Source organism: Suncus etruscus, chromosome 1, assembly GCF_024139225.1.
Source record: "Suncus etruscus isolate mSunEtr1 chromosome 1, mSunEtr1.pri.cur, whole genome shotgun sequence".
NCBI classification, from domain to species: Eukaryota; Metazoa; Chordata; class Mammalia; order Eulipotyphla; family Soricidae; genus Suncus; species Suncus etruscus.
This window is the reverse complement of record NC_064848.1, coordinates 106,703,127-106,730,000: the sequence shown is the minus strand read 5'-3', so window position 1 is coordinate 106,730,000 and position 26,874 is coordinate 106,703,127. Positions and strand designations below refer to the sequence as shown.

Genomic DNA, 26,874 nt, shown 5'->3' with positions numbered 1-26,874 from the left:
GAATAATAGTTTCCGTGTCTATCCATGTATTGGAAAATTTCAAGACTTCATTTTTCCTAAAAACTTCATAGTATTGCATTGTATATAATATGTACCACAGTTATCTGTTGTCAAGCACCTAGGTTGTTTTCAGATTTTGGCGTTTGTAAATAGTTCTGCAATGAACATAGGCATGAAGATAGCATTTTGTATTTTTTTGTTGTTGTTGTTGTTCCTATGGTATATTCCATAAGAGTTGTTTTTCTGGATCAAATGGTTGCTCAGTTTCCAGTTTTTTTTTTTTTTTTTTTTTTAAGAATATCCATATTGTTTTCAGAAAGGCTGGCCTATACAGCATTCCCACCAGCAGTGAATAGAGTTTTTTTTCCCCCACATTTCTGCAAGACCTGATTGTACTTATTCTTTGTGATGTCTGCCAGTCTCTGTGGATTGATGATACCTCATTGTTGTTCGATTTGCATCTCCCTGATGATTAGTGATGTGGAGCACTTTTTCATGTACCTTTTGGAAAGCTGCAGTTTTCCTTTGAAGATATAACTGTTCATTTTTTCTCATTTTTGATGGGGTTAGATGTTTATTTTTTTGTTAAGATCTGTCAGTCCCTTTTATATTGTAGAAATTATCCTTTTATCTGAGGGGTATTGGCTAAATAGTGTCTTCCATTCAGTGAGTGACCTTTGAGTCCTACTCACTGGTTCCTTTGAGGTGCTTCTCAGTTTAATGTAGTCTCATTTATCTTGGCTTCCCCTTGTTTGAACAGTGGTGTTTCTCCTTGAAGATGCCTTTATTCTCAATGTCATGGAGTGTTTTTACCTACATTTTCCTTTATATACCTTATGGTTTAGGTTTATATCAAGGTCTGTAATGCATTTTGATTTGACCTTTGTGCATGGTGTTAGATAATTTGCTTTTGTGTATGTGTCTGACCAGTTGTTCCAACATTATATGTAGAGGCTTCTTTGCTCCATTTTGCATTTTTTGCCCCTTTATCAAAGATAGTTTTTATGACTTGGTAACATTCTCTGAATACTCAAGTCTATTCCATTAATCGGAGGATCTGTCTTTATTTCAAGACTATGCTTTTTTTTTTTTTTTTTTTTTTTGGTTTTTTGGGTCACACCCGGCGGTGCTCAGGGGTTACTCCTGGATGTCTGCTCAGAAATAGCTCCTGGCAGGCTCAGGGGACCATATGGGACACCGGGATTCGAACCAACCACCTTTGGTCCTGGATCGGCTGCTTGCAAGGCAAACACCGCTGTGCTATCTCTCCGGGCCCAAGACTATGCTTTTTTAATGACTATTTCTTGTAAAACCGTTTAAAGCAAGGGAAGTAATGCCTCCCATCTTCTTTTTCCTAAGGGTCACTTTAGCTATTCATAGATGTTTCTTGTTCCAAATGAATATCAGGAGTGTTTGATCCACTTCTTTGAAAAATGTTATGGGTATCCTCAGAGGAATTGTCTTAAATCTGAAATCTGTACAATGATTTGGGAAGTGTAGCTATTTTAATGATGTTGATCCTCCCAATCCATAAATAGAGTATGTGCATCCATTTTATTGTATCATGAATGGGATTTTTGGTGGGGCACAGCCAGTGATGCTCAGGGGTTTCTCCTGGCTAAGCACTCACAAATCGCTCCTGGCTTGGGGACCATATGGGATGCCAGGGAATTGAACAGGGTCTGTCCTAGGTTAGTGCATGCAAGGCAGATGCCCTACTGCTTGCACTAACACTCCAGCCCCTGAATGGAATTTTTTAATGTTTATTTCTTTTCTATCATTATTTGTGTATAAGAAGATTATTTATTTTTTTAGTCTTCCATTTTTTCTATATGAATCTATTATTTCTAGGAGCTTTTGTGTAAATTCTTTAGAATTCTCTAAATATAATATCATGTCACCTGCAAAGAATGATGGCTTGACTTCTTGCTTTCTTATCTGGATGCCATTAATATCCTTTTGTTGCCTAGTTTCCTGGTAATTACTTCCAGTACTATGTTAAATAAGAGGGGCTAGTTAGGCCAGCCTTGTCTTGTACCAGATTTTAGAAGAAAGGTTTTTAGTTTATCTCCATTGAGTATAATATTTGCCACTGAGTATAATATTAGAGTAAATATAATATAATATAATAATATAATATATGTTTGAGTAATTATAATATTGTATACATATATAAGATATAATGCATAATATATAAGATATATAATATGATATATTTCAAGTAAATATAATATATAATGTATGATATATAGTATATAATATATAATAATTTATATATGTTGTATATAATATATAGTATTATATATTTATATATCATACATTATATATCATGTGCCACCCTTTGTGGGCAGGGTCAGCTCACCTCCACTGATGTGCATTCAATGGTCTCTTTGGGGAAGTGTGAGTCCAGGCATTGGCAATGGGTCGGGATAGTTCCCGCAGTGACAGTGCCCAACCTGGCACAGTTCAGGGCTTATTCCTGAAACTGTATTCAAGGGTATGATATACAGTATCGGGGTATCAAACTTGTGTAGGCTGCATGCAGGAGAAATGCAGTAATATGCCTACTCATTTCTGCCAAAAGATCAGACCCCTCTCTTTTTTTAATTAAAATGAATATAAGTGTATTATTAATTTTTAGTAACAAAGGATAAATAATAACTACCTCTCTTACTTTACAAGGCTAATACAAAAAAAAAGGAAATGGGAAGGATTATACAAGTTATTATTTTTCAGGGCCAGCAAGGTGGCGCTAGAGGTAAGATGTCTGCCTTGCAAGCACTAGCCAAGGAAGGACCGCAGTTCGATCCCCTGGTGTCCCATATGGTCCCCCCAAGCCAGGGGCGATTTCTGAGTGCTTAGCCAGGAGTAACCCCTGAGCATCAAATGGGTATGGCCCAAAAAAACAAACAAAAACATTATTATTTTTCTTTCCTAATATATACTTTAGTAACCATAGAAATTATTTATAAACAATTACTTAGTAAATATTTATATTTCATTTATTTACTATTGTAGTTATATGTATATTATTTAATATATATTTAAATAATTTATTAATAATCATAGAATATTCTATGTAGATGTTCCCAAGAAAAATCTAAAAATCATAGTAAAATTAGTTCTATAATTAGAACAAAATTAAGTCAGAATATTGAACAATTCTTTTGCTGTTTTATGCTTGCTCTTTATACACTTAAATAGATAAATTAAGATTGAAGATGAAAGTAAGCATAGTTTGTATGTCCTCTAAAATAGCCACTAGTGGAATTCTCAGAAAGGAAAACTTTGAGACTAGATTTTAATTAACTATACTAACTGTGAAAAATATATCAAAGAGCAAAAATAATTACATTTCAATTCAAGGGACTTTAAAAAGTAATTGCCTTTGGGAAATTAGAACAAGAGATTTCTTATGAGAATAAAGTTACACAACTGTCTTTAAGTAAAAGAAGAGGATGGCTCCTTCAGCTAAGCTTTCAATTAAAGTGCACTTTCACATTTATTAAATTCAGAAACCTAGAACAATCCTGTAAATCTGATCTGTTATGATGAACTGCATGAAAAATACCAGTAATTATTAAATTCTCAAGATCCTGTTGACATTTCTGATTTTACTCCTTTGTCATTTACTCACAGAGCCCATAAAAGTGGATATGAATTTTAAAGAAGAACAGGCCAGGCAAGGTCAGAGTATAGTGATGAGATTTCAGCAAAGAAGTAGAAGCCAATATTAAGATAAATGAGACTAAATAAATAATCCAAAGACAGAACTTCTTCTTTCTAAAAATCACTCCATATATTACAGTCTGTTTCAGACTTCTAAAAACATCTACTTAATTCTTTTATCTTATTGATCTACAAAGCATCAAAGTACTATCTTTTATGCATTTGAATCATCTCTGCAAAAGTTTACAAATAGTTTATTTCAAGCTGGAAAGCATTATTTATTAAAAAATCAACTATTTTGTAGAACATGGCAACATAATTATGTATACTAAGTGATTATTAATATTCATTTTTGGGGTCATACCCAGATTTGCTCAGGACTTACTCCTTGCTCTTTGCCAAGGGTTCACTCCTGGTCATGCTTAGGGGACAACATGAGCTTCTGGGTATTTAACCCAGATCAACTGTATATAAGGCAAACATTCTACTCATTGCATTATCTTTCAAACCTATTACTAATATTCTAAGAAAAACATTCACATGGATTTATTTTATGTCATGTTTTCTGTTTCAAAACAAAAATTGATACTGACTTAAATTATGAACATTATTTCAACTAAAATTTATGATGAATATAGTAATGTGTGAATCCATGCAAAGGAAATTTATTATTAATGTTGAGAAAATTCTGGCTGGCAAATATAGAAATATAATACAAAGCCATATATCAATAAGTTCTTCAGTGATTAAAGCATATTGCATACAAATAAAACTTATTTTCATTCTGATCATATTACTAATAATATGAGCCATAATAAGGATTTTGTATTGGTGCCCTATTCTTTATTTAGTAAAGTCATGAAAAATTAGATATTAACTTAAGAAAACAGCATGCACTTAGATACATAATTTTTTTGTTTGTTTGTTTGTTTATGGGGCCACACCTGGCAGCACTCAGGGGTTACTCCTATCACTGTACTCAGAAATCACCTTTGGTTGGCTCAGGGGATGATATGGGAAACCAGGAGTAGAACTGGGGTCAGTCCTGGGTCAGCCAGGTGCAAGGCAAACACTTTACCACTGTGCTATCTCTCTAGCCCTGAGATGCATAAAATTTTAATTATTATTTTAATAACTATTAGTATTAACTTTGTTATCATCATATGATAATAACATCTACTGACCTTTGATTTTGGCAAAATGTTTATGCAAAGGCAATTAGCTGATTTAATTATTTAGGATTGAATTATTTCAGACTCTAATAATAAGAATGTACTTATTTCTCACAGGTTACACACAGCCGTGTTTAGGGCTTACTGCTGGCTCTGAGTTCAAGAATCATTTCTGGAACAACTTGGAAGACCATAATGTGGTATTAGGGGTCTAACCAGTGTTTACCACATGCAAGGCAAATGCCTTATACTTGTACTAACTCTCCAGGTGATTTCATTTGTGTTTATTTTTATATTAAACAAGTCTTTTTTTCTATTTTGTATTTAGCCTACTCCTAAGACAAATATTCCTCTCTTCTCTTTTAAGCCTTGAAATGTATTAGCAAAGATTAGCTGGTAGGCAAGTTGAAAAGTTCTAATTGTGTATTAGTGTCTGAATTAAAAAAATTCTATAGTGCTTAATCAAAAACTATTTCTTGTAAAGTTCATGGATATTATTCTTGGGGCATTAATTTCTTTTACTAAATAGGATTCTAGAAGAAGAAATTTTAATTCTATTTTGCTTTCAGATGCATTGGCCTTATAATGTCTGTCTTGCTCAATTAAGTGTTTTATTATTTTCAAATCAAAATTAATTGATTTATAATTGGTTTATAATACTATACAAATTCTGGAGCATAGATCCATATCTTTTATGTGTATACTGTTTCATGTACTACCTGCTAAGAAGAGTAATGGTCATTCTTATACTATAAATTTACTGTCTTTCCCTATTCCACCAAATACCTTAACCTCATATTACAATCCTTGTTTTATTTAGTGCCAGAATTGATTTGTTATTTGTATTTTACATTTTAAAATTGTTATATTTTCATTTGCTGAGAGTTTATTTAAAAAAATGAGTATTTTTAAATAACCACTGATTCTAAACTTCAAGAAAATTTCTCCTCTAAAGTATATGTGTGGGGGTGGGCTAGTGTTGATTTTTTTTTATGTAGAAGAGAATATTCAGAGTCTCACTTAAAATTTAATTTATTTGAAAAAAGAAGTTTGAGGTGTAAAGAGACACATGGGGTTTCTTACCCCTGCGATTCTGTTACGCAATGGGTCTGAAATGATGTCACTTATATAAATACTAGAATGTATATTTTTAAACATAATATGCCACAGATTAAAGTAATTTGAAAAATGAAATGCAACTTCAAATATTTTGTTGACTTTTATAAATCACTAAACTACAAGCAATTCTTACCAACCTGGCAAATGATTTAGTTAATGGACCAAAGGCTCAGGATGTAGCCATATCTGGTCCTAAAATTTATAAGTATCAAGAATGATTTATTAAAAATATAGTGGTCTACATAAATAGAATCTCAATATAAAGTCAAGTTATTTGTAGAAGAAACTGCAACTAATGGAGGAAGTTGAATTACAAAATAAGAAACAAAAACTTGTATTCTTATATACCATCAGATTGCCCTGTATACAGTATGTGTTTATATTCTGAACAACTAGAGAAAGATATGTTTAATACCGTGAGAATGAAAACAGAATGACTCTCTAAATATTAAAAAGGAAAAACATTGAATTAAAATATGGTAGTTGATACTAATGAAGAATCATACATGTCTTAAAAATAGCAACAGTTTTAAGCAAATAATATAAATTATTTATATTTTAACAAATAATTAAACAAATAATATAAAAATAAATATGTATAATAAAAATTAAAGCTAAACTTTAATATGTTTATTTTGGGGGGCACATTTGGGTGTGCTGAGGGATCACTCCTGGCATACTTGAGGTGCCAGGAATCTAAGCGTGTGTCAACAGCATGTCAAACAGGTGCCATATGCACTGTACTATGTTTTAGGGCCTATATTTGACCCGGAATCAACTGTGTGTAAGTGAATTTTAACTATAATCAATAATGATGGCAAACATTTACATGAGCAAACCCTACTAGTGTGCCATTGTTGTGAGAAACTAAATGGTATTTTCTGTTTGTCGTTTTAACCACTTTACCGTGTACAAATGTTGACCCAGAAAATCAAATTTCCTAATGAAATACAACTACATTTTGATTCTGAACTCAGGTTGTCTGGCTTAAGAAACTAATCACTGGGTCAGAGCTGTGGCGCAGAGCAGTATAGTGTTTGCCTTGCCAGTGCTAACCTAGGACAGACCTGTTTCTATCCCAGCGTCTCATATGGTCCTTCACGCCAGGAGCAATGATTTCTGAGTGCATAGCCAGGAGTAACCCCTGAGTGTCATCAGGTGTGCTGCCCCCATAAAAACTAAACTAATCACATCTGAATACAGTTGGTTGCTCAATACATGCCATAGTCTCTTGGGTGGGGGCAGCGCTCAGGGGTTACTGCTGGTTCTACACTTAGAAATTGCTCCTGGCAGGCTCAGGGGACCATATGGGACGCAGGGATTAGAACCACAGTTCTTCTGCATGTAAGGCAAACACCCTACTTCCATGCTATCTCTCCAGTCCTATGCCATAGTCTCTTCATCGGCCAATTATAAAAGACAGATTACAACAGTGATGGAACAGAACTTCTAGAACTATAAAGAAAGACTATTCCTAGGCTTCATCCTATGAACTGTGTAAATACCAAGATCTCAAATTAGAGAGGCCTGATTATATCATCCACAATTGAGCGGAAAGATGCCTGGCACCATAAAAATATGTTAGGGTGTGAAATTATATATATTATGTTATATAATGTTCACTTAAATATTATACTCAATGGCAAATATTATACTTAATGGAGATAAACTAAAAGCTTTTCTTTTAAAATCTGGTACAAGACAAGGCTGCCCTCTCTAGCCACTCCTATTTAACGTAGTACTGGAAATAATTGCCAAGAAACTAGGCAAGAAAAGATAGCAATGGCATCCAGATAGAAAAACAAGAAATCAAGAATTCACTCTTTGCAGATGACAATATACTATATTTAGAAAACTCTAAGAATATCAAAAAACTTCTAGAAACAATAGACTCATATAGAAAAATAGAAAACTAAAAATTTAACACAAAAATCAATCATCTTTTATACACAAATAATGATAGAGAAGAAATAAACATTAAAAAATTCCATTTATAATACAATGAAATGGATGCACATACCCTGTTCATGGATTAACATTATTAAAATGGTAATGCTTCCCAAATCATTGTATAGATTTAATGTAATTTCTCCAAGGAATGAAACACTTGTGAAATTAATTTGTAACAATTAATGCCCACAAATAACTAAAACAATCCTTAGGAAAAAGATCAGAGACATCACTTTACCCAACATTAAATTGAACTAGAAAGCAATAGTCACTAAAACAGCATGTATTAGAATACAAAAAGATTCAGATCAATGGAATTCACTTGAGTATTTTGGGAGAGACTTTCAGACGTACAATTAAGTATCTTTGATAAAGGAGCTATAAATCCAAAGTGGCGCAAGGAATGCCACTTCAACAAGTTGTTCTTGGATAACATCAACTACATGCAAAAAAACTGAATATATACCATATTTGCCAGCGTATAAGACGACCAGGCTTATAAGACAACCCCCTAATTTTGCAGTTAAAACATAGGTTTAGGCCTAATTTGCTGTATCAGACAGAATGTTACTGTGCTGCATGTGCTGCATGTGTTCCTGTGCTCATGTACCACAGTGAGCCAATCACAACAAGCAATGGTTCAAAGGTTATACTGTAATAGACTTCCTCTCTGACTCTGGCCAATCTGAGCAGGCTTTTTACAGTGTAGATTCCAGTACAGAACACTGTCTAATTTGCATGCATAAAAAGCCCACTTGGATTGGCTGCATTAGAGAGGCGTTCAGAACTGCCTTGCAGTGATTGGTGCAGGATAGAGTTGAAAAATTCGTTTTGTGGCAATATTCAGACAATTTTCATTTAGCAGCATATTGAAACATTTTTCGGGATATATTCGGCGTATAAGATGACCCCCTATTTTCAGTTGAATATTTTTTGTTTCAAAAGTCGTCTTATATGCTGGAAAATATGGTACCTCTCCTTAACACTACATACAATGATCAAATCAAAATAAATTATCAAATTGATATCAGATCTGAAACCATAAAGTACATATAGGAAAAAGTAGGCATAAAATTTCATGACATTGAGAGTAAAGACATTTTCAAGGAACAAATCACTATGCAAGCAAGTAGAAGCAAAAACAAACAGATGCAATGATATTAAACTGAGAAGTTTCTGCACTGCAAAGGAATCAATGACAAGAATACAAAGGCTACTCATGGAATGGGAAAAGTCATTCATCTAATTCCATCTGCTAAGAGGTTAATAAGATATAAAATGTACTGACAGAACTTAACAAGAAAATAAAAAACTAATCCCATCCAAAAATGGGCATCTGAAATGAACAGATACTTCCTTAAAGAAGAAATACAGATGGCCAAAAGGCACAAGAAAAATTTTCCACATCATTAATCATCAGGAGATGCAAATAAAAACAACAACAAAGTATCATCTCACACACAGAGATTGGCACAAATCACAATGAACAAGAACAATCAATGTCGACATGAATGCGAGGACAAAGGAACTCTCATTCACTGCTGGTGGAAAGCCAAATTTTCCAACTGTTTTTGAAAACAATATGGATATTCAGAAAACTGGAAAATGACTTCCCATATGATCTAGCAATAGACTCCGAAGGATATGACCTACGAATACAAAACCACAATACTAAAAAGCCCTCTGCATCCCTAAGTTCATCTCAGCACTATTTACAATAGCCAGAATCTGGAAACAAACTAGATGCACAACAACAATTGAGTGGCTAAAGAAACAGTGGTACTTCTACACACTGAATACTGTGTAGCTGTTAGGAAAAATCTAGTCATTAGGGATTAAGTTTGCCTATACGTTGATGGACATGGCGATTTTTATGCTGAGTAAAATGAGTCAGAAGGAGAGGGATAAACATAGAATAATCTCACTCATTTCTAGGATATAAGAAAAATAAAAGACAGTATGGCAAAAATATCTAGAGATAAAAGAGATGGCCAGGAGGAACTCTGCTGCGTAAGGGATCCTGGGACTCCTGCACACAAAACCTGTACTCCAGCTTTATGAACTTTCATCCCAGAAAAAAAAAAAATTTTTTAAATAAAGGATTTGATACTTTTAAGTTATTGTTGTCAGTTAGAAGAAATTATTTAATAAACAGAAGAGAATATCATCTGCATAAATTCAGACTCTCCTTCAAATAAATATTGATGAATTATGAATACTAACTTCTAATGAATATCAGTTCTATTTTATAAAATCAGTTTACAAGATTCTTGCATGGCATCCAAATGCAACAGTATCACATTTTATCCTTTTCAACATTTAAACATTAAAGTTTTAAAACACTGTATTCCAATAGTTCATGTTCTTTTACTTACAACCATCATAGATATCTGTGGGAATATGAACTGCTGCATGCTGATAGGATATTTGCCGACCAAAATTAGCATCTTCAAAGAAAACGGGTTTTATCCTCTGGCTTCCTGGTTCACTGTCATTTTTCTCAGACTATATCAGGGGAAAGAGAAAATTACAGATCATTACAACTTAAGCTACCATAGACTTTGTCACTTTCAAATTTAAAAATTCATATATGAGGGTAATTTTATAGGGCTGTGGAGTATAGCACATAGATTGCATGTGAAAGACCTTTAGTTTAATGCCTAAGGCTCACTGCCAGGTCTGTGGGCATTAGGGTTCTAACTGCCCACAGAACCACGGGGCCAAATTGCAACTTCGTATTAAACAGTGAGACCCTGCCAGCCTGGACAAGCATCAACAAGAGTGGCCCCTAGGCATTCAAGCACTGCAGGAAACACTTATCCCTATAAGATTATTTTCATAACAACAGTGACTGTGTGAAAAATAGTTTATTGGCACTACAGACAATGACTTGGGTTGGACAACCTAGTATGCCTGGAGCCTAGGGTTGGTATTATTCCAGAAAACTTCAGGTGTAAGGTCTCCTTGTATTTAGACCAAAGTTTTCCTTTCCATGTCCCCTATGTTTTGCTGGGCCTATACAAACAATTGCCACTCTAACACCATCTTTGCTGTGCTCCTTTGACTCATCCTAAAATCTAACACTGTCTTTGCTGTGCTCCTCTGACTCATCCTTAAATCTAATACCGTCTTTGCTGTGCTCCTCTGACTCATCCTTAATGAAATAATTTATTATGATCAACTGTGTCAACAATACTATAGCCTTTTTCCTTCTTTTTTATTTTTTTGCTTTTTTGGGTCACACCCGGCCACATCTTACTCCTGGCTCCATAATCAGAAGTCGCTCCTGGCAGGCTCAGGAAACCATATGGGATGCCGGGATTCGAGCCATTGACCTTCTGCATGCAAGGCAAACGCTTTACCTCTATGCTATCTCTCCAGCCCCCGATAGCCTTTAATGTTGAAGGAGTTACATGAATTTTGTGGCTTTAGATTGCTTTGTGTAATGCTAAGAAATGTTATAATGTACTACAATCTGAGGACTTGAGGAACAAAGTAATTTTGCATGTATTTCGTTTTATTTTTCTTAATTTTTTTTTGGCTGAAAATTCAAATGTAAGGTGTCAGCAAGGGGATTCTTTTTGATTATGGGTGATTGTCTTCCCATTGTAACTTCACCTTGTCCTTTCTCTGCAACATTGTCTTCATAAAATAAAATTTAAAAAAAGAGAAAAAAAGATTATTTTAAGATATATTATTGTTAGTCACATTATAAACTGATTTTTCTTTTACCAGTTTCCTACAATTGATACTTCTTAAATGTACATTAAAAAACAGGTGTCTTTCAATACAAGCAAACTATTATTAACTCACTGAATAAATTCACCCTTTATATCACAAAATTGGTATCATGTAATTGAAGAGATTCCTTGGTTTGACAACTGTTACAAATCACCATAAAGAGGGGATTATTTTACAGCATGTCTCCCTGATATTCACAGGTGTTTCTATCAATTTTTTTCTGCAGTGAGAAGCACACCTGGCAGTGCTCAGAGATTACTCCTGTTGGGCTCAGGGTACCATATAGGATGCTGGGGATCAAACCCAAGTTGGCCATTTGCAAGGCAAATGCCCTACCTGCTATACTATCTCTCAGATCCCCAGTGAAAATTGTATATAAAATTAAACTGTAAAGGCAATCAATATTGAAGGTGCTAGGTAGGCACTAATATATAACCAAAAATGATTCAAGACCTCTCAGAAATCTAACATTAAGATTAATTTTCCATCTATCCAAACCACTTGTTAAATACTGAATACCTCACTTCTGTTCCTTGGCCATAAATGAATAGTAATGAATAATTTCACTAATTTATCAAAAAAGCATTTATAAACAATTCTTCTCATTTGTTTTGTTGTTTTGGGGCCACACTCGGTGGCGCTCAGGAGTTACACCTGGCTCTGTACTCAGAAATCACTCCTGGCAGGCTAAGGGGACCATATGGGATGCTGGAGATCAAACCTGGGTCCGTCCTGGGTAGGCTGTGTGCAAAGCAAATTCCTATCACTGTGTTAAGAAGCACCCTAAGAAACAATTCTTTTTTTAAATATGTTAGTGAAATATCATGGTATTGCCTCTTCTTTAATTAAAAATACTAAATGTGTACCTGCATTTTTTTTTTACAAAATTTAATTCTACTTAGGGAGGGGGGGCGTCTTCTGGTAAAATTGGGTCATTGAGGTTGATGGTTCACTATTTGGGCCTAGAGATGTGGGGCTTTCTTTTTTTTTGGTTATTGGGTCACATCCAGCAGTGGTCAAGGGTTACTCCTGGCTGTCTGCTCAGAAATAGCTCCTGGCAGGCACGGGGGACCATATGGGACACCGGGATTCGAACCAACCATCTTTGGTCCTGGATCGGCTGCTTGCAAGGCAAATGCCGCTGTGCTATCTCTCCGGGCCCGAGATGTGGGGCTTTCAAGCCTGGGGTGCTAACAATAATCTGAGATGCCCCAGTGGTTCTGGAACCTGGAAGGATGCATGTAATGGTGCTCAGAAAACCATATGGTTCTGGAAATCAGACTGTGATGGCTGCATATAAGGCAAAAGTCTTAAACCCTGAACAAAAATTCCTCTAAACCTTGATAATTTAATTTTAGAAACCATTGCTTTCAGTCTTACCAAAGTAAATTTCTCAAAATGTAATAAATCATATTTGGTTGTTGATATAAGTAATAAACCACAGGAAAGACTTAGTTGGAAAACCAAAGTATTCATTTTAAGACATGTAGATTATGTGAGCATAAATTCGGTATCTTAAAAGAAAAGCCATCATTCCAGATGACTCTCAACATTTAAATAACTAGAAATTACATTAGGTCTTGAAATATTTTAATACCCATATGCACACAAACACACCTGTGTATTTTTCCCTAAGGGGGCAGAAATATCAGAGATTATTTAGAAACATTCTGAGTAGTGTGGGTTTTGTGAAGGAGGGAGTCTCCCCAGAGGACACTCCTGCTAAATCTTGGTTACAAAGTGAGGGAACGGAATACTAGGCTATTATATGTCATGCTGTTCAGATCCTGTTTCACACGGAACTACAAGGACCAGACTATGTGTCCCTGGGACCTTCATGGCTACATCCGGGGATTCTCGAGAGAAATGTGGCGCTGGGGATCCCATGCCTTGTAAAACTGTTTAAAATAAAATTTTAAAGGGTAGTGCTATACTACTTAACACTATCATGACAGTGTAATACACAATGCAAATATTTTTAAAATAGTCTTTTCAAGTTTAGACTCATATTTAAGTAACTTAAAAGGTATTGAGTAAATTAATTGTTGTAGTAGTAGTAGTAGTAGTAGTAGTAGTAGTAGTAGTAGTAGTAATAGTGGTTTGGTTTTTGTGTCACACTGTAATATTCAGGGTTTACTCCTGACAGGGAGTAAGGGAACTTCATGCAATGTCAGGGATTGAACGAAAGTCAGACACGTATAAGCAAGTACCATAATCACATTATCTGACCCATATTTTTAAATAGAACTTTAGGTAAAATCATGAAACCTACACTCAAATGAGATGAACCATGCTTCATTATTTAGTCAGATAATCAGACTATGTTTGTGTTCCCATAGGTGGACCTTTGTGATGAATGCAATAATTTTTATTGACAAAATATTTTGCAAACTGATCTCTACTTTTATCCATGTGAAATTTGTAAACACATAATAGTTTTCCCATTAACACATAGACTATTACATAAAAAGGTGTTGAAACTCTAATATTTGAAAAAATTGCCTGGATAGCAAAAATAGAAAAATCACTTTTTTCTAAAATAAAGTTATGTATGTGTAGCTTCAAGGAGAAGAGATGAGAGACAAAATATGACAAATTTGAAAAGAAAAAACATGGAACAAGAGAATATTTAAGTTAATACATCTAGCTTGACTGGAAATAAAAAAAAAGTGAAAATAATTGGGATTTTAGATTCCACTACAAATTTTAATTCATTTTTATTTATACTTTACTGTTTGTTTTGGGGCATTGCTGAATTTTACTTTTGGTGGGGCATAACACCCAGCTGTGCTCATTGTTTATGTTCAGGAATCACTCTTGGTGGGCTCAGGTAAACACAGAGGTAAAGGAGATAGAAATTGGGTCACTGGCATGCAAAGTAAGCTCCCTACCTGCTGTACTCTCTCTCAGGTTCCTGAGGACTAATGAATTAAATAAGGAAAGGGGATATTAATATATCCATGTTCTGGAGTAGAACAGTGGTAAGGCATTTGTCTTGTAAGTGGCAGAACTGGGTTTAATACTCAGCATTCTTTATGTTCCCCTAAACGCTACCAGGAATGATTCCTGAGCACAGAGTCAGGACTAAGCTCTGAGCACCAACATGTATAAACCCCAAAGTCTAAAAATAAATAAATATGTGAAATAATAATTTTCTTTCCTTTTTTGAAGGGGAAACTCTTGAGTGTGTGCTCAGGTTATATTCAGTCTATTAGGCTGGATAGTTCAAAGCTCAACTAGTTCCTCTGGTCAGCTACAACTAGGATACTAAGGCTACGCCAGCAGTGCCAGCAGGGACACCTGGAATTATCACTGACAGAATTTGGAGATGGTGGAGATCAAGTTCAAGAGTCTTGCATAAGTGATATAATCCCAGACTCCTAAGATATACCTTCCTCCGATAGAATATCTTCTTTATTAATATGAAGGTAGAGAGAGCTTTAACTAATGACCAATATCCATTTTCTTCTCATATGAAAATATCAAATATATATAAAAAGATGATTCAATAGTTATTACTCAAATATTTTAGAGGATTAGTTCCATTCTGAAACAAGTTGAGGAAACAACAAAAATTCATGTTATCTTCATCTATTAAGCACACTGACCAATCAAACATTGAGATAATCCTAATCAAAGAAAAATATATTCACTATAGCAGAATTGAGCTTAAAAGTCACACATTTTAAGAGTATACTTATTATAAGAACAAACTTAAAGGTTATTTTGCAAATACTAATAATGTACAGATATCATGAAATTTGGTTTTAAACTATTGCATTAATAACATTTCAAATTTAAATCAGTCACTCTTTTTGGTCATCAATTTTCTGACTTAATTATATTAGGTTGGCTGAACTGTGTGGCTCCCAGCACATGGGAAGGTTTCTCCTCCACCAGCAATAAACAGCACAATCCAGTGCCAAATGTACTTTGAAAGCATCCTTCAGTCAATTCTAATATTGTTTTTTTTATCTTAAAATACAGTTATTTATTTATTTTTATTTGTATTGACACCACTGTGATCTACAAAGTCCTTCATAGTTGAATTTCAGATATAAAGTGACCAGGGCAGTTCCCATCACCAGTCTTAACCTCCCTATCAATGAACCCAGACTGCATCCTATACCACCACCCTTTGCCTACGGCCTGCCAGTATAATAGGCCCATTTAAATTTAGATTGTTAAGATCTATTATTTATATAATTAAAGTTTAGATTGCTATGAGGCAGGAGAGATAGCATATCACAGTGGTAGGGTCTTTGCCCTGTGTACAGCCAGCCAAACCAGGACAGATCTGGGTTTGATCCCCAGCCCAAAATCCAAAAAAAAAAAAAAAAAAAGTTTAAATTGTTAAAGTTTAGTTATTTAAGTCAAAGCACCTATGAAGTGGTTATCAGTCTAGTAGATACAGGTATTTATAAAAATTTTACTTAATATCAAGATTTCTAAAAATTTAAATGTTCCTTAGTAAGACTAAGGCCAAAATGTTATAACTAACATTATTATAGATGATATAGAAGTAATTACAATGAGAATATTATATGTTTTGTATTTGTTTAAAGTAAACTTAAGGTTAAATAGTAAATGTGAAAACAACTTTGAGAGGAAAGAGATAGTGAATGAATAATATAGAAATATTTAATTTATAGTTATAAGATATGTGATTGGGTTTTTTTTAATATAAGTGAAAATGTAATATACATTAATGTAAGTCGGTTTTGAAGTGCTATTTTCATTATATAAATTCCCACTGAGATTCTTAAGTGACATATAGTGAGAATTTAGGAATGCCTTTAAAATATGGGTATGATTGAAAGCACAGTGGTAGGCACTCTGCAGACCCGAGACAACCCTGCCTTTGATCCCGGCATCCTATATGGTCCCCTGAGCCTGCCAGAGGCGATTTCTGAGAGTAGAGTCAGGAGTAACTCCTGAACACTGCCGACTGTGACCCAAAAATCAATAAATATATATATATATATATATATATATATATTTAAACGTATCTCAATAGTAAAATTATATATCAGGACTAATTTTAATATTCATCTTCTAGAAATGCTAAAATATTGCTTTTATATTTCCCTTTTCTATTTTCATATATTGAAGAATTTCCCATAATAGTTAAAACGTTCAAGTAAATCATTCCCAGGGAGTTAAGACTTCCTTGCTTATAGAATGTCTACAAGAAAAATTGTTATGCTTTTCAAGATTTTTTATAAAATATTTTTACTGAATTCTCCAGACTACATTAAATAAAACATGCAGATAAACTAAGTAGCTTTATTCCAGAATATATTTAAGTCATTTGTTAAAAACCAGAAGTAAAGCATAAAAAGCAGGGCTCTCAGATTATGTTTATGAATATATTTTAATCTAGTAAATAGATTAGATTCTAATAAATTAGAATCACTGAGATAAAGGCACAGGCTAATATTGGGTAGATAGGTCATCCAATATCACAGGCAATGGCATAGTAGTGAATTTAATTGGAGACAGTGTTAATTCTACAGTGGCTAGATGGCTTTGCGTATTTGATATACTTACAATAAACAGAATGTACATACTCACAAAGTGTAATAACATGTTCAATGTTTTCAGTTTAGAACATATATCTATGTATCATACCAAAATTGCAATAAACTTTATATTAAACATTTGATATAATTCAAGTTGAGCATTATCATGGAAAACTTTCGCTGAATTGGATTATCTTTCTTGGTCTCTATTAATTTTTTTGATCCACAAAACATTGAGAAAATTAATTGCTAGTGATGGACAATTTAGTTGCTGAGATCCTCTATACATGGGTCACAACCAAAATTTCTAACTAATATTAAAGAAGCAAAATGAATGGACCTTTGTATAATGTAACAAATTCTTCAGTAACTTGAGGTTAAAAGCATATATATATTTTTCTAAATTCCCACAATATTTCTAAAGGATCTTATTACTTCCTTTTATTTTACAACTATTTCATAGATATATTCTACAACATTGAATTCAGTTTGTAAATAAAGATTATGCAACTTAAAATAAATTGGGGCTGGAGTGATAGCACAGCTGGTAGGGCATTTGCCTTGCATGCAGCTGACCCAGGTTCAAGCCCTGGAATCCCATCTGATCTCCTGAGCACAATGAAGAGTAACCTGAGCATCACTGAGTGTGGCCACAAATATAAAAATAATTAAATAAAACAAAGATTTGTGTACCTTAAAAAATTAAAACTCTGGGAGTTCCTGTATCAAATTAATTTTGGATATGCCATAGGAGTTTAGTTAGGGCAACACAGTATAATAAAACTTTTACTACAGATGCATTATATTTAAAGCCTGATATACTGCTGTGTTGGTACCCAGTTTATTGAACAACAAGTCATGTTTGCTCTGTAACCACTGGTTCACCATTGACTTTGCACATTCTGTGATGCTTCATTAGTTAAAGCTGATTACCAATTCTGACCCTTACAGAAAAAAATATGCCTTTTGAATAAACCACTTGCATCAATTAGAAATGGAGATTCATCAAAAGACCCTCTGCTGACCATACCCAATTAGGGACTAATGAGTAGAAAGCAAAAGATGCTGAGGCTTCATCCAGCCACAGTTGTTCCGGTCAGGTTGCAAGGCCATGATGAATATTCAATATGAAGCCAGTACAAAGAAATAGGAATGCTGTATTGTCCTCTGACTTAATTGGCTTAAGCTTATGTTTTTTTTTCTTTAGGATGATATGTCTCATAGAAGTATTTAGTAGAAGATTCTAAATATATGGATTGCATCACAATGACTGAATTACACTAAGAATTCTAAGGTTTATAGTTTGGCTATTCAAAAAAATTGAAAAAATATAATATTTACATCATGACTTTAATAAAGTTATGTTGTCCTGAAAATTTTTTAGTTTAACTTATAATAAGTCTTATAAGTAAGATTTTTATAATTCAGTCAGAATATTTTCTGGCTTTTCAGAAAATTATAAATTTAAAAAGTAAGCATTAACTCTTCAGAGGCAATTTATTCAACTCATTATATATAGTTCTTAAATTACCATAAAATGTCAATTTATACCATTAGTGGCAATAACAAACTGAGAAAATTCCAGATATTTAAGGGTTAGATACACTACTAAAACTTCATGTATGCCTCTACTAATAATTATCATATAGATGAGAGGGACAAAATATACTGAAATAGACTTGTGGGTAGATAGGGAAGAGCAGTAACCCACTGAAACTATATTAATGAAAAAGAAAAGCAGAAAGTTCAAAAATAATGCTGGTGATATTAAAGCACACACACATATTTATACGCACTTTCTAATTGTGACACAGTGAGTTAAAGTATGTATATAAAACACACAAGAAGCAGTACTTAATAAGTATGTTTTTTATTAAAGGAATGTTCAAAATCACTGCAAGACATTGTTAAGTAAAATTGAAAATGGGGTCAGGGATGTGACTCAATAGTAGAACACAAACATCATATCTGCTAGACCTGGGTTGATCTCTGGCACTCTAGAAGTAATAAAGCAATGAACAGTGTTTCTGAAGTAAAATTCATTGAGATTGATAATGAAAATTACTATGAATGGCCAAAAAACATTGGTTTAGAGATTTCAAGCACTTTGTCATAATAAAATCAATCTTATTAGAGTTGCATAATGGAAGGTTTAGAGACTAATACAGGAGTTAAGAAATTTGCCTTGTATAGGTCAATCCTAATTCAATCTCTGGCATTACAAATTGTCCCTTGAGCACCACCAGAAGTGCTTCTTAAGCATAGAACTAGAAATAAGTTTTAGCACAGTCAAATGTAGCTCAAACCCTAGCCCCTACAAGAATTAGTTGCATGATGTTTGCATCCTAATCCAAACTTAGAGCCCATGAGAAGCAAAGATTTTAGCACCAACAAATGTGATGGCGGAGGAGGTGGAGGCATGAATTGTTCACTGACATAAATTGTTTACTCACCATAACTAGGGATAATACTTAACGATATAGATATATCTATACCCTATATTACATACTGTAAACATGAATTCTAAATTTTGAGAATGCATCAAATAGGATGCTAAAGTATGAGGATGATGAAAGGGTACTTGTGCTCTAAGCTGTTGTAAAATGTTATGCTGCACATGAAAGGCAAAAATAAATTAGCCTTTCAAGATTTTTTTCAGGATATAAGATGTTTACCAAAAGCTAAAAGATAGAAATAATTTATCCTTACTATCAGATGAAGATAAGCTAATGGCATAGAGCTAAGGAACAGTCAGAGACTAGACTACAAGATACCAATGCCTTATCATATTCACAATTATAGTTCTTTATCGGGGCTGTCAAATTCTGACTAATTCCACTGTTTGCTCATTTCAATTACACATACCTTGCTCTGCTTCTGGTTGTTTCTTATATTTGTGCCCTGCTAGCTTGTTATCAACTGCAATAATAGGAGCAGAAACAAGCATATTATGCCCTTCCTGTAAGAAAGTCCTAGTACCAGTCACTTCCTTAGTATCCGTTTTCCTGTTCTTTCATAGAACCAGCTAGTTCTTTAGATGAAAAATAGTCTCTCAGGGAATTGCTTTTTTAATTTTTTAAAAATAATCAATTTATTTAAACACCATGGTACAATGCTGTTCATAATAGAGTTTGTTTCTTAAATTATTTATTTATCTAAGCACCATGGTTACATAATAGTTCGTAGTTGGGTTTTAAAAAGGATAATTTATTTTACTGGTATGCACGTTCAGGCAAACAATTGGTGAAGGCATCACTTAAGCAATTCAGCCCCACCTTTGTTAGTCTATTTTGAACAATTAAAACAATAGTTCAGGCACCCGAGAAATAGCACAGCGGTAGGGCATTTGCCCTGCATGTAGCAGACCCCAGACAGACCTGGGTTCCATCCCCAGCATCCCATATGGTTCCCAAGCCAGGAGCAATTTCTGAGCTCATAGCCAGGACTAACCCCTGAGCATCACAGGGGGTGGCCCCCAAACAAAACAAAGAAATAAAAAAAAATAGTTCAAGGCTGAAGTAGTAGCACAGGGGTAGTGCATTTGCCTTGCACGCGGCCAACCCAGGATAGATGCGGGTTTGATTCCTGGCATCCCATAAGGACCCCTGAGTCAGTAGTGCTATCTTAGCACAGAGCCAGGAGTAAATGCTGAGCGCTACGGGTATGGCCCCAAAAACGAAACAAACAAACAAGCAAAAAATAATAGTTCAATGCAGTGGTAAATTTGAAATGCTCACATAATTCCACTAAATTTAAAAGCTGCATAAGAATATTTATTAAATTTTAAATCTGTACATTACTTCTAGAAAGAAATGGGTCCATAATATAACATATAAATATACATGCCACTATCTCAAAATAAATGAGAAGCAATGTTTAAACCAGGCTTGAAAAAAGAAGCATATACGAAGCCAGCGAGGTGGCGCTAGAGATAGGTGTCTGCCTTGCAAGCGCTAGCCAAAGAAGGACTGTGGTTCGATCCCCCAGTGTCCCATATGGTCCTCCCAAGCCAGGGGCAATTTCTGAGTGCTTAGCTTAGCCAGGAGTAACCCCTGAGCATTAAAACGGGTGTGGCCCCCCCAAAAAAAAACAAGAAAAAAAAAGGTGAATATGGCAAAGAGCAATAAAATATATAGAAAATAACAGAAAATTATTTAAAAAGGAGCTTTCCAATATAAGGCATAATTCCTAGAAGAAACTAAATTTAATCTAACTAACTTTTGATTTTTTAAATTTATTTTCTCCCCAGTGAATTCTAATGTTGCCACATAAAACACAGCAGTGTGTTAATTAATTTTAATGTATTCATGGTAAACATGACTGGGAACAAGGGACCATAACAGTGTAAAATTATTATTTGAAATATAACTATTTCTTTAATCACTGGGATTTTATCTTATCTGTTGCAAATCACTGTCAACAACTATCAATGATGAAACTGGTTAGATATCATGCAAGTCAAATGCATAAAAATTCTAAGAAGAATAATAGACATTAATAATAAAATTGCTTTAAATATTTCAACCAAATCTCCTTATTTTTACTTTTTTTAAAACTTATTTAAGAAAATATATCACATAGTTGACACAATTGATCATAATAAATTGGTTTCAGGAAGAACATGGGCAAAAGTTATTAAAAATAGAAAGACTAACGAGATGGAAGAGAAAGAAGGGTTCAGTAGCAAGTATATTTTTGAAAATCATTGATGACCAATTAACTCATTAAAGGTACAGTAGAAGGTTTAATAAGCTTTTCTTCTCTCTCTTTTTTAAGGATAAGAGTTAAAGGAGTACAGTAAAAATGGTGTTAGAGTTGTTTGTATAGCCCAGCAAAATATGAGGGACATGAAAAGAAAAAGCCTTGACCTATACACAAGGAGACCTTACCCCCTGAAGTTTTCTGGCATAAGACCAACTCTAGGTTCCAGGCATACTAGGTTGTCCAACCCAAGTCATTGTCTGTAGTGCCAATACAATTTTTTTTTTTAACATAGTTGCTGTTTGTTGGTATAAAATGTCTATTTTTTTTGAACTTGGAACCTACCCAGTGGTTCTCAGTTTCTTTGCTATTGGTTTTCAGGATACAGGATATCAAATAGAATAGGGAAACTGAACTTGGAGCTCCCTGTTTACAAAGAAAGTTCACTAGAACTTTGAACTATCTTCCCCAGTTCTACTATTTTGACTTTTATTAAGTCCACAGAATGACCTTCTTCCCTCTGGATACTCCTAAAAAAACAATGCCAATCACTCCTCCTAATCTCACAATTACAGAACTTCACTCAATTCCTTAGCACATTCAAATAGCAAATGTGACAAAGAAGGAGAGCTTTTTCAAGAAAGCTTTTTAAAGATATTTCTAAGTTTTACTTACCCTTATCCGAAAATCATTAACTCAATAATATGTTCTAAAAGATTAATGTGAATGGCAAACAATAAATAGCATATGAGAAATTTATTGTGCAATATAGAATAAATATATAAACTACTATTGTAAATTCAGACATATGGAACCAAAATAATCTAAATATCTTATCTTTTATGCTTAAAATAACTCTAAATAAAATATCTATTGCACAAAAAACTTATACTTCATTTGTATTATAATATCTTCAATATTTTCATTAATAATTGAATTTTAAACTAAAAATAGAAAAGTTGGTTAATAAAAATTAAAAAAATGAAACTCACTGTGTTTCTTTCTTTATTAATTAAAATCATTTTACTGTTATTTGATGTTTACCTCTATGAGCTCATTACATTTATTTATTCCTATCAAATCAAATTATAAAAGATTAGATTTTAAAGTGAATAATAAAATAAAACATTACGCTTGGAACTGATTTAAATGTAGACAGGCTACTGCTAAAAAAAATAAATGACAACATAAGTATGCAAGGGAATTTAGCAGTCTAGCCAAATGTTCAGACAGGTCAAATTTTTAAGTGATCAATAAAAAAAAAATGCTGTAAAATAAATCAACTCAATTTATCAACAAGAGAATTCTGCTCTGAACTTAATTTGACCCTTAGTCAAAAATGTAGATCACAGAATTAAGTTGATAAGAATTTGCAGTGTTTACTCTGGGAAATAAAAATACTGAATATATTATTGCTACAATACTGCTAAATTGCTAAATTATATTGACATATAATTTAACTTAACAATAAAATAATTTAAATTATTATGTTAGGTATCACTAAAATCAAAACAACTCAAAATTAAAATAATGTGAATGTAAATTTTACATTTGTTTAAAATTTTTTTTAAATATTATGATCAGAGGTCTAAGGGATAGTGCAAACTTTACCGCTCTTTCCCATGTGGCCACGGACAAAAAACTAATTAGAAATTCTAGAACTTCATATTTTCCCCAAGGTTTACCAAGTAAGGATTGTGAATATAGATCTAAGAGTTTTCTCAGAAGTACCTCCCAAACACTGTTGGGTATGTCACAAAAATCTATCCAAATAAATGAATAAAAAAGGCACAGTAAAAGTACAGTGGTTATGGCTGGAGATCAGACTACTAAACCCTGAGCACCTTTGAGTGTGGTCCTGCCTGCCTTCCCAAATAAAATTTTACTTACAGACTTAGTTTTTCTATCATATTTAATATATAAAACCTACAACAATATTGAAACAAATTTTTGTGTTCACATAGGTCTTTATTTTTGTTTTTGAGCTCACCTGGAGGATCGCAGGCTCAGTACACCATATGGAATAACAAAGATCTAACATGTGTCTGTTGAGTGCAAGGCAAATGCCCTACACATTGTGCTACTGCTCCAGCCCAGTTTAAGTTTTGCAATATTCAGCTCCAATTTATATTTTATATAAAGTTTCAGGATTTTATAAAATTATAACATTACATGAAAATCTCTTGATCCACTTTATTATTCATAACATGGAAATGCCTCATCAATGTTAAATGCATTGTAATATGACCTATCATTTCTAAAATTATACTCAGGACTACTTCTGAATACATCTTATGGAGTTTGGAAATAGCCTAGAATATTTAAATTTGTTCACTTAATTTTCACAATCCTATATAAGGCAAATTTTACTTTTAATGAAATACAGGGAGATTACATGACTTTGCTCTAACCATCCAATAAGAATATTACAAAGCTGGATTTAAAATCTAGACAGTAGTGCCCCAGAGAATAATCTTTTAACCACAAACTAAAACTACTTATGTGTTCAGTGCATTTAATTTTTATAAGCCTGTGACTTATTAGAAAAAAACGTGTTGTACAGGATGACTTGTAGCAGTGAAATGTCAGTTACAATATTATCTGAAAATGTATAAGCAAATAATAGATTAAGCCATAATCGAAGCTTAATCTACAATTGTTTTCTATGTATATAAAATCAGTTTCATATAAAAAGTAAAAATAAATTTTACATTGCTTATTATAAAATTTTGTTGCAGCCTCATTAAAAATGAAATTCATAAACTATTATTCTAAATATATGTAGAATCAGACAGAATTTTAGTTTGAATAGTTTAATAACATGGTATCATATTTCAGACTCTTAATTACAGCTGAGTTTCCAAGTCTTAAACCATAATTGATCTTTGTATCACTTACTGTAATTGTAGACAAATATTTCACTCTGGAACTTAATGCTAACTTAAGTGTGTTTTAGACACAAGGGAAATAAAGTTGACTTTTGGACATTATTCAGCTCTTGGAATGAATGAGCAGAGGGGCAACAACCTGCTACTACTCCCATGTTCTGCAGCTCCCTTCATTATAACATACATGTACTTAAAGGTAATTCAAACATATTCTTCAGTGAAAGTAAAATTTGCATTCTTCATTTAACTTTCTTGCCATATAAACTTAAAACAAAATAAGCATTTAAATTTAGACCAGATTTGAAATCTTTCATTGCTTTACCTGTGGAGTACAACTTTTAAAAACGAACTTATCTTCCAAAATGTTTGGAAATAACATAGTATTGAAAAATGCAAATGTATATCTAATTTAACAAGCTGAATAATTATGCTATTAGAGAAAAGGGAAACAGTTCCTGACCCAAGTTATCTAAGTTTTTCTTTTCAAAATTTTGGTTGAACTCTCAGTGTCAAGTACTTAACTTGCACCCATGAGGCCATACCAGGGTAGAATTCAGGCCTTTTTCTTACAAAGTTGACCTCTATGATGAGCCATATGCCAGAGCTCATTTTTTTTTTAACATGGCTTCAAGATAAATCTGCAGTTGAACCTGTCCCTGCAACATAGATAACTTCACATTAGCTGGGAAATTTTCATTTATATGTTTTCAAAATGCACTTGACATTGTTAGTGGCACTCATAGTTTATAAATCAGTGCAGCCAGTTGAGATGTAGTTACATTGATAACTTAGATTCAGGGCATTTTGACGTAGAAAGATTGTTATGTCAATAATAACTTATTAAAAATCATAGAACTAGGGGCCAGAGTGAAAGCACTGCACGTAGGGTGCTTTCCTTGCAATGCTGCCAACCCAGGTTTCATCTTTGGCATCGCACATGGTCCCTTGAGACACCAGGAGTGACTCCTGAGTACAGAGTGAGGAGTAAACCCCCTGAACGCAGTCAAGTGTAGCCCCAAATAAAAACAAAAGATCAAATAAGTACTAAACTCTATCAATATCTTGTTCCCTAACCATTATTCTGTCATCAGATATTTTTTTTTGAAAAAAAAATAAACCTATTAGTCAAGTTGTAAAATATCACTCATTTCAAGTATATCTTGGAAATTAATGCAAAACTTTGAATACTCACATCAAGATCATCCTTTGCATTGTAGTAGACAACTTCATTGCTCTGAAAAAGAAGAGTGTTTTAATTATTTGAGTACAAGATAGAAACTATCAAATATATTTCATATATATTTTAAATAAGTTACCTAAAATATTCATTTTACAAAAAGTCCAAAAAAATCCATAAAATTTAGCTAATGTTTTAAAATTATTTTTAAATATTGTATCTATTTATTTGAAATCTATAATTAAACTGATTTAAAAATAAGTTATAAGACTATCAAGCATATATCAAGAAAACCAAGTAATTCACAATAAGATATGCTTATATATATCCGAACTTAAACACTCCTGTACCATCATATCATCAGCAGAGTAATTCAAGAAAATGCCTAAATAGCATGAAGATACATTTCTGAAACCGTATTTTTGAATACATATCTAAGGTTAAAATTACTTTTGAAGAAAGATCCAACTGAAAATATTAGCAGGTAAGTCCTCATTATGTTCAGGTAAGGGATAAAGAGTAATGTGAACTTAGATAATATTACCAATGATCAAGTACATTGATATCTTCATTTTCTAACAAACTGGTAAATTAATGCTGGCACATCAAAAATAAGTTATGTAAGTTCAGGAAATGTAGTAAACGTGGAAGAGCACAATCCTTGCATTTGTGAGATCCTGTGTTCAGTCCTATCAAATCACTGATGAGACTGGATCTACAATTTAAAAACTGTATTTACAGTTTATAAGGCTATTTTCTTCAACATGACTGATAAAGGTCCAATCTCTGGCACCAAATGTGGTCTTCTGGCCCCATAAGAATTGATGTCTGACACCCTTTGACCAGTGCAAAAGCCAAGATCGCTACCTACAGATGACTGACTCTTAAGGTCAGTATATATCGCGGGACTGATAAAAAAAAAAAAGCCCTAGACT

General features: G+C 33.4%; 1 protein-coding gene across 1 annotated transcript in view; it reads right to left on the bottom strand.

Moving 5' to 3' along the window:
• The window catches only part of CACNA2D1 (calcium voltage-gated channel auxiliary subunit alpha2delta 1), a 394,888-nt gene that overhangs the window by 150,333 nt on the left and 217,681 nt on the right, over positions 1-26,874 (bottom strand). The window contains exons 5-6 of the mRNA XM_049776752.1: positions 25,955-25,996; positions 10,286-10,415 (exon numbers count right to left, since the gene is read on the bottom strand). Of these exons, the coding sequence (XP_049632709.1) occupies positions 10,286-10,415; positions 25,955-25,996 (172 nt within the window). The remainder of the gene's footprint in view (positions 1-10,285; positions 10,416-25,954; positions 25,997-26,874) is intronic.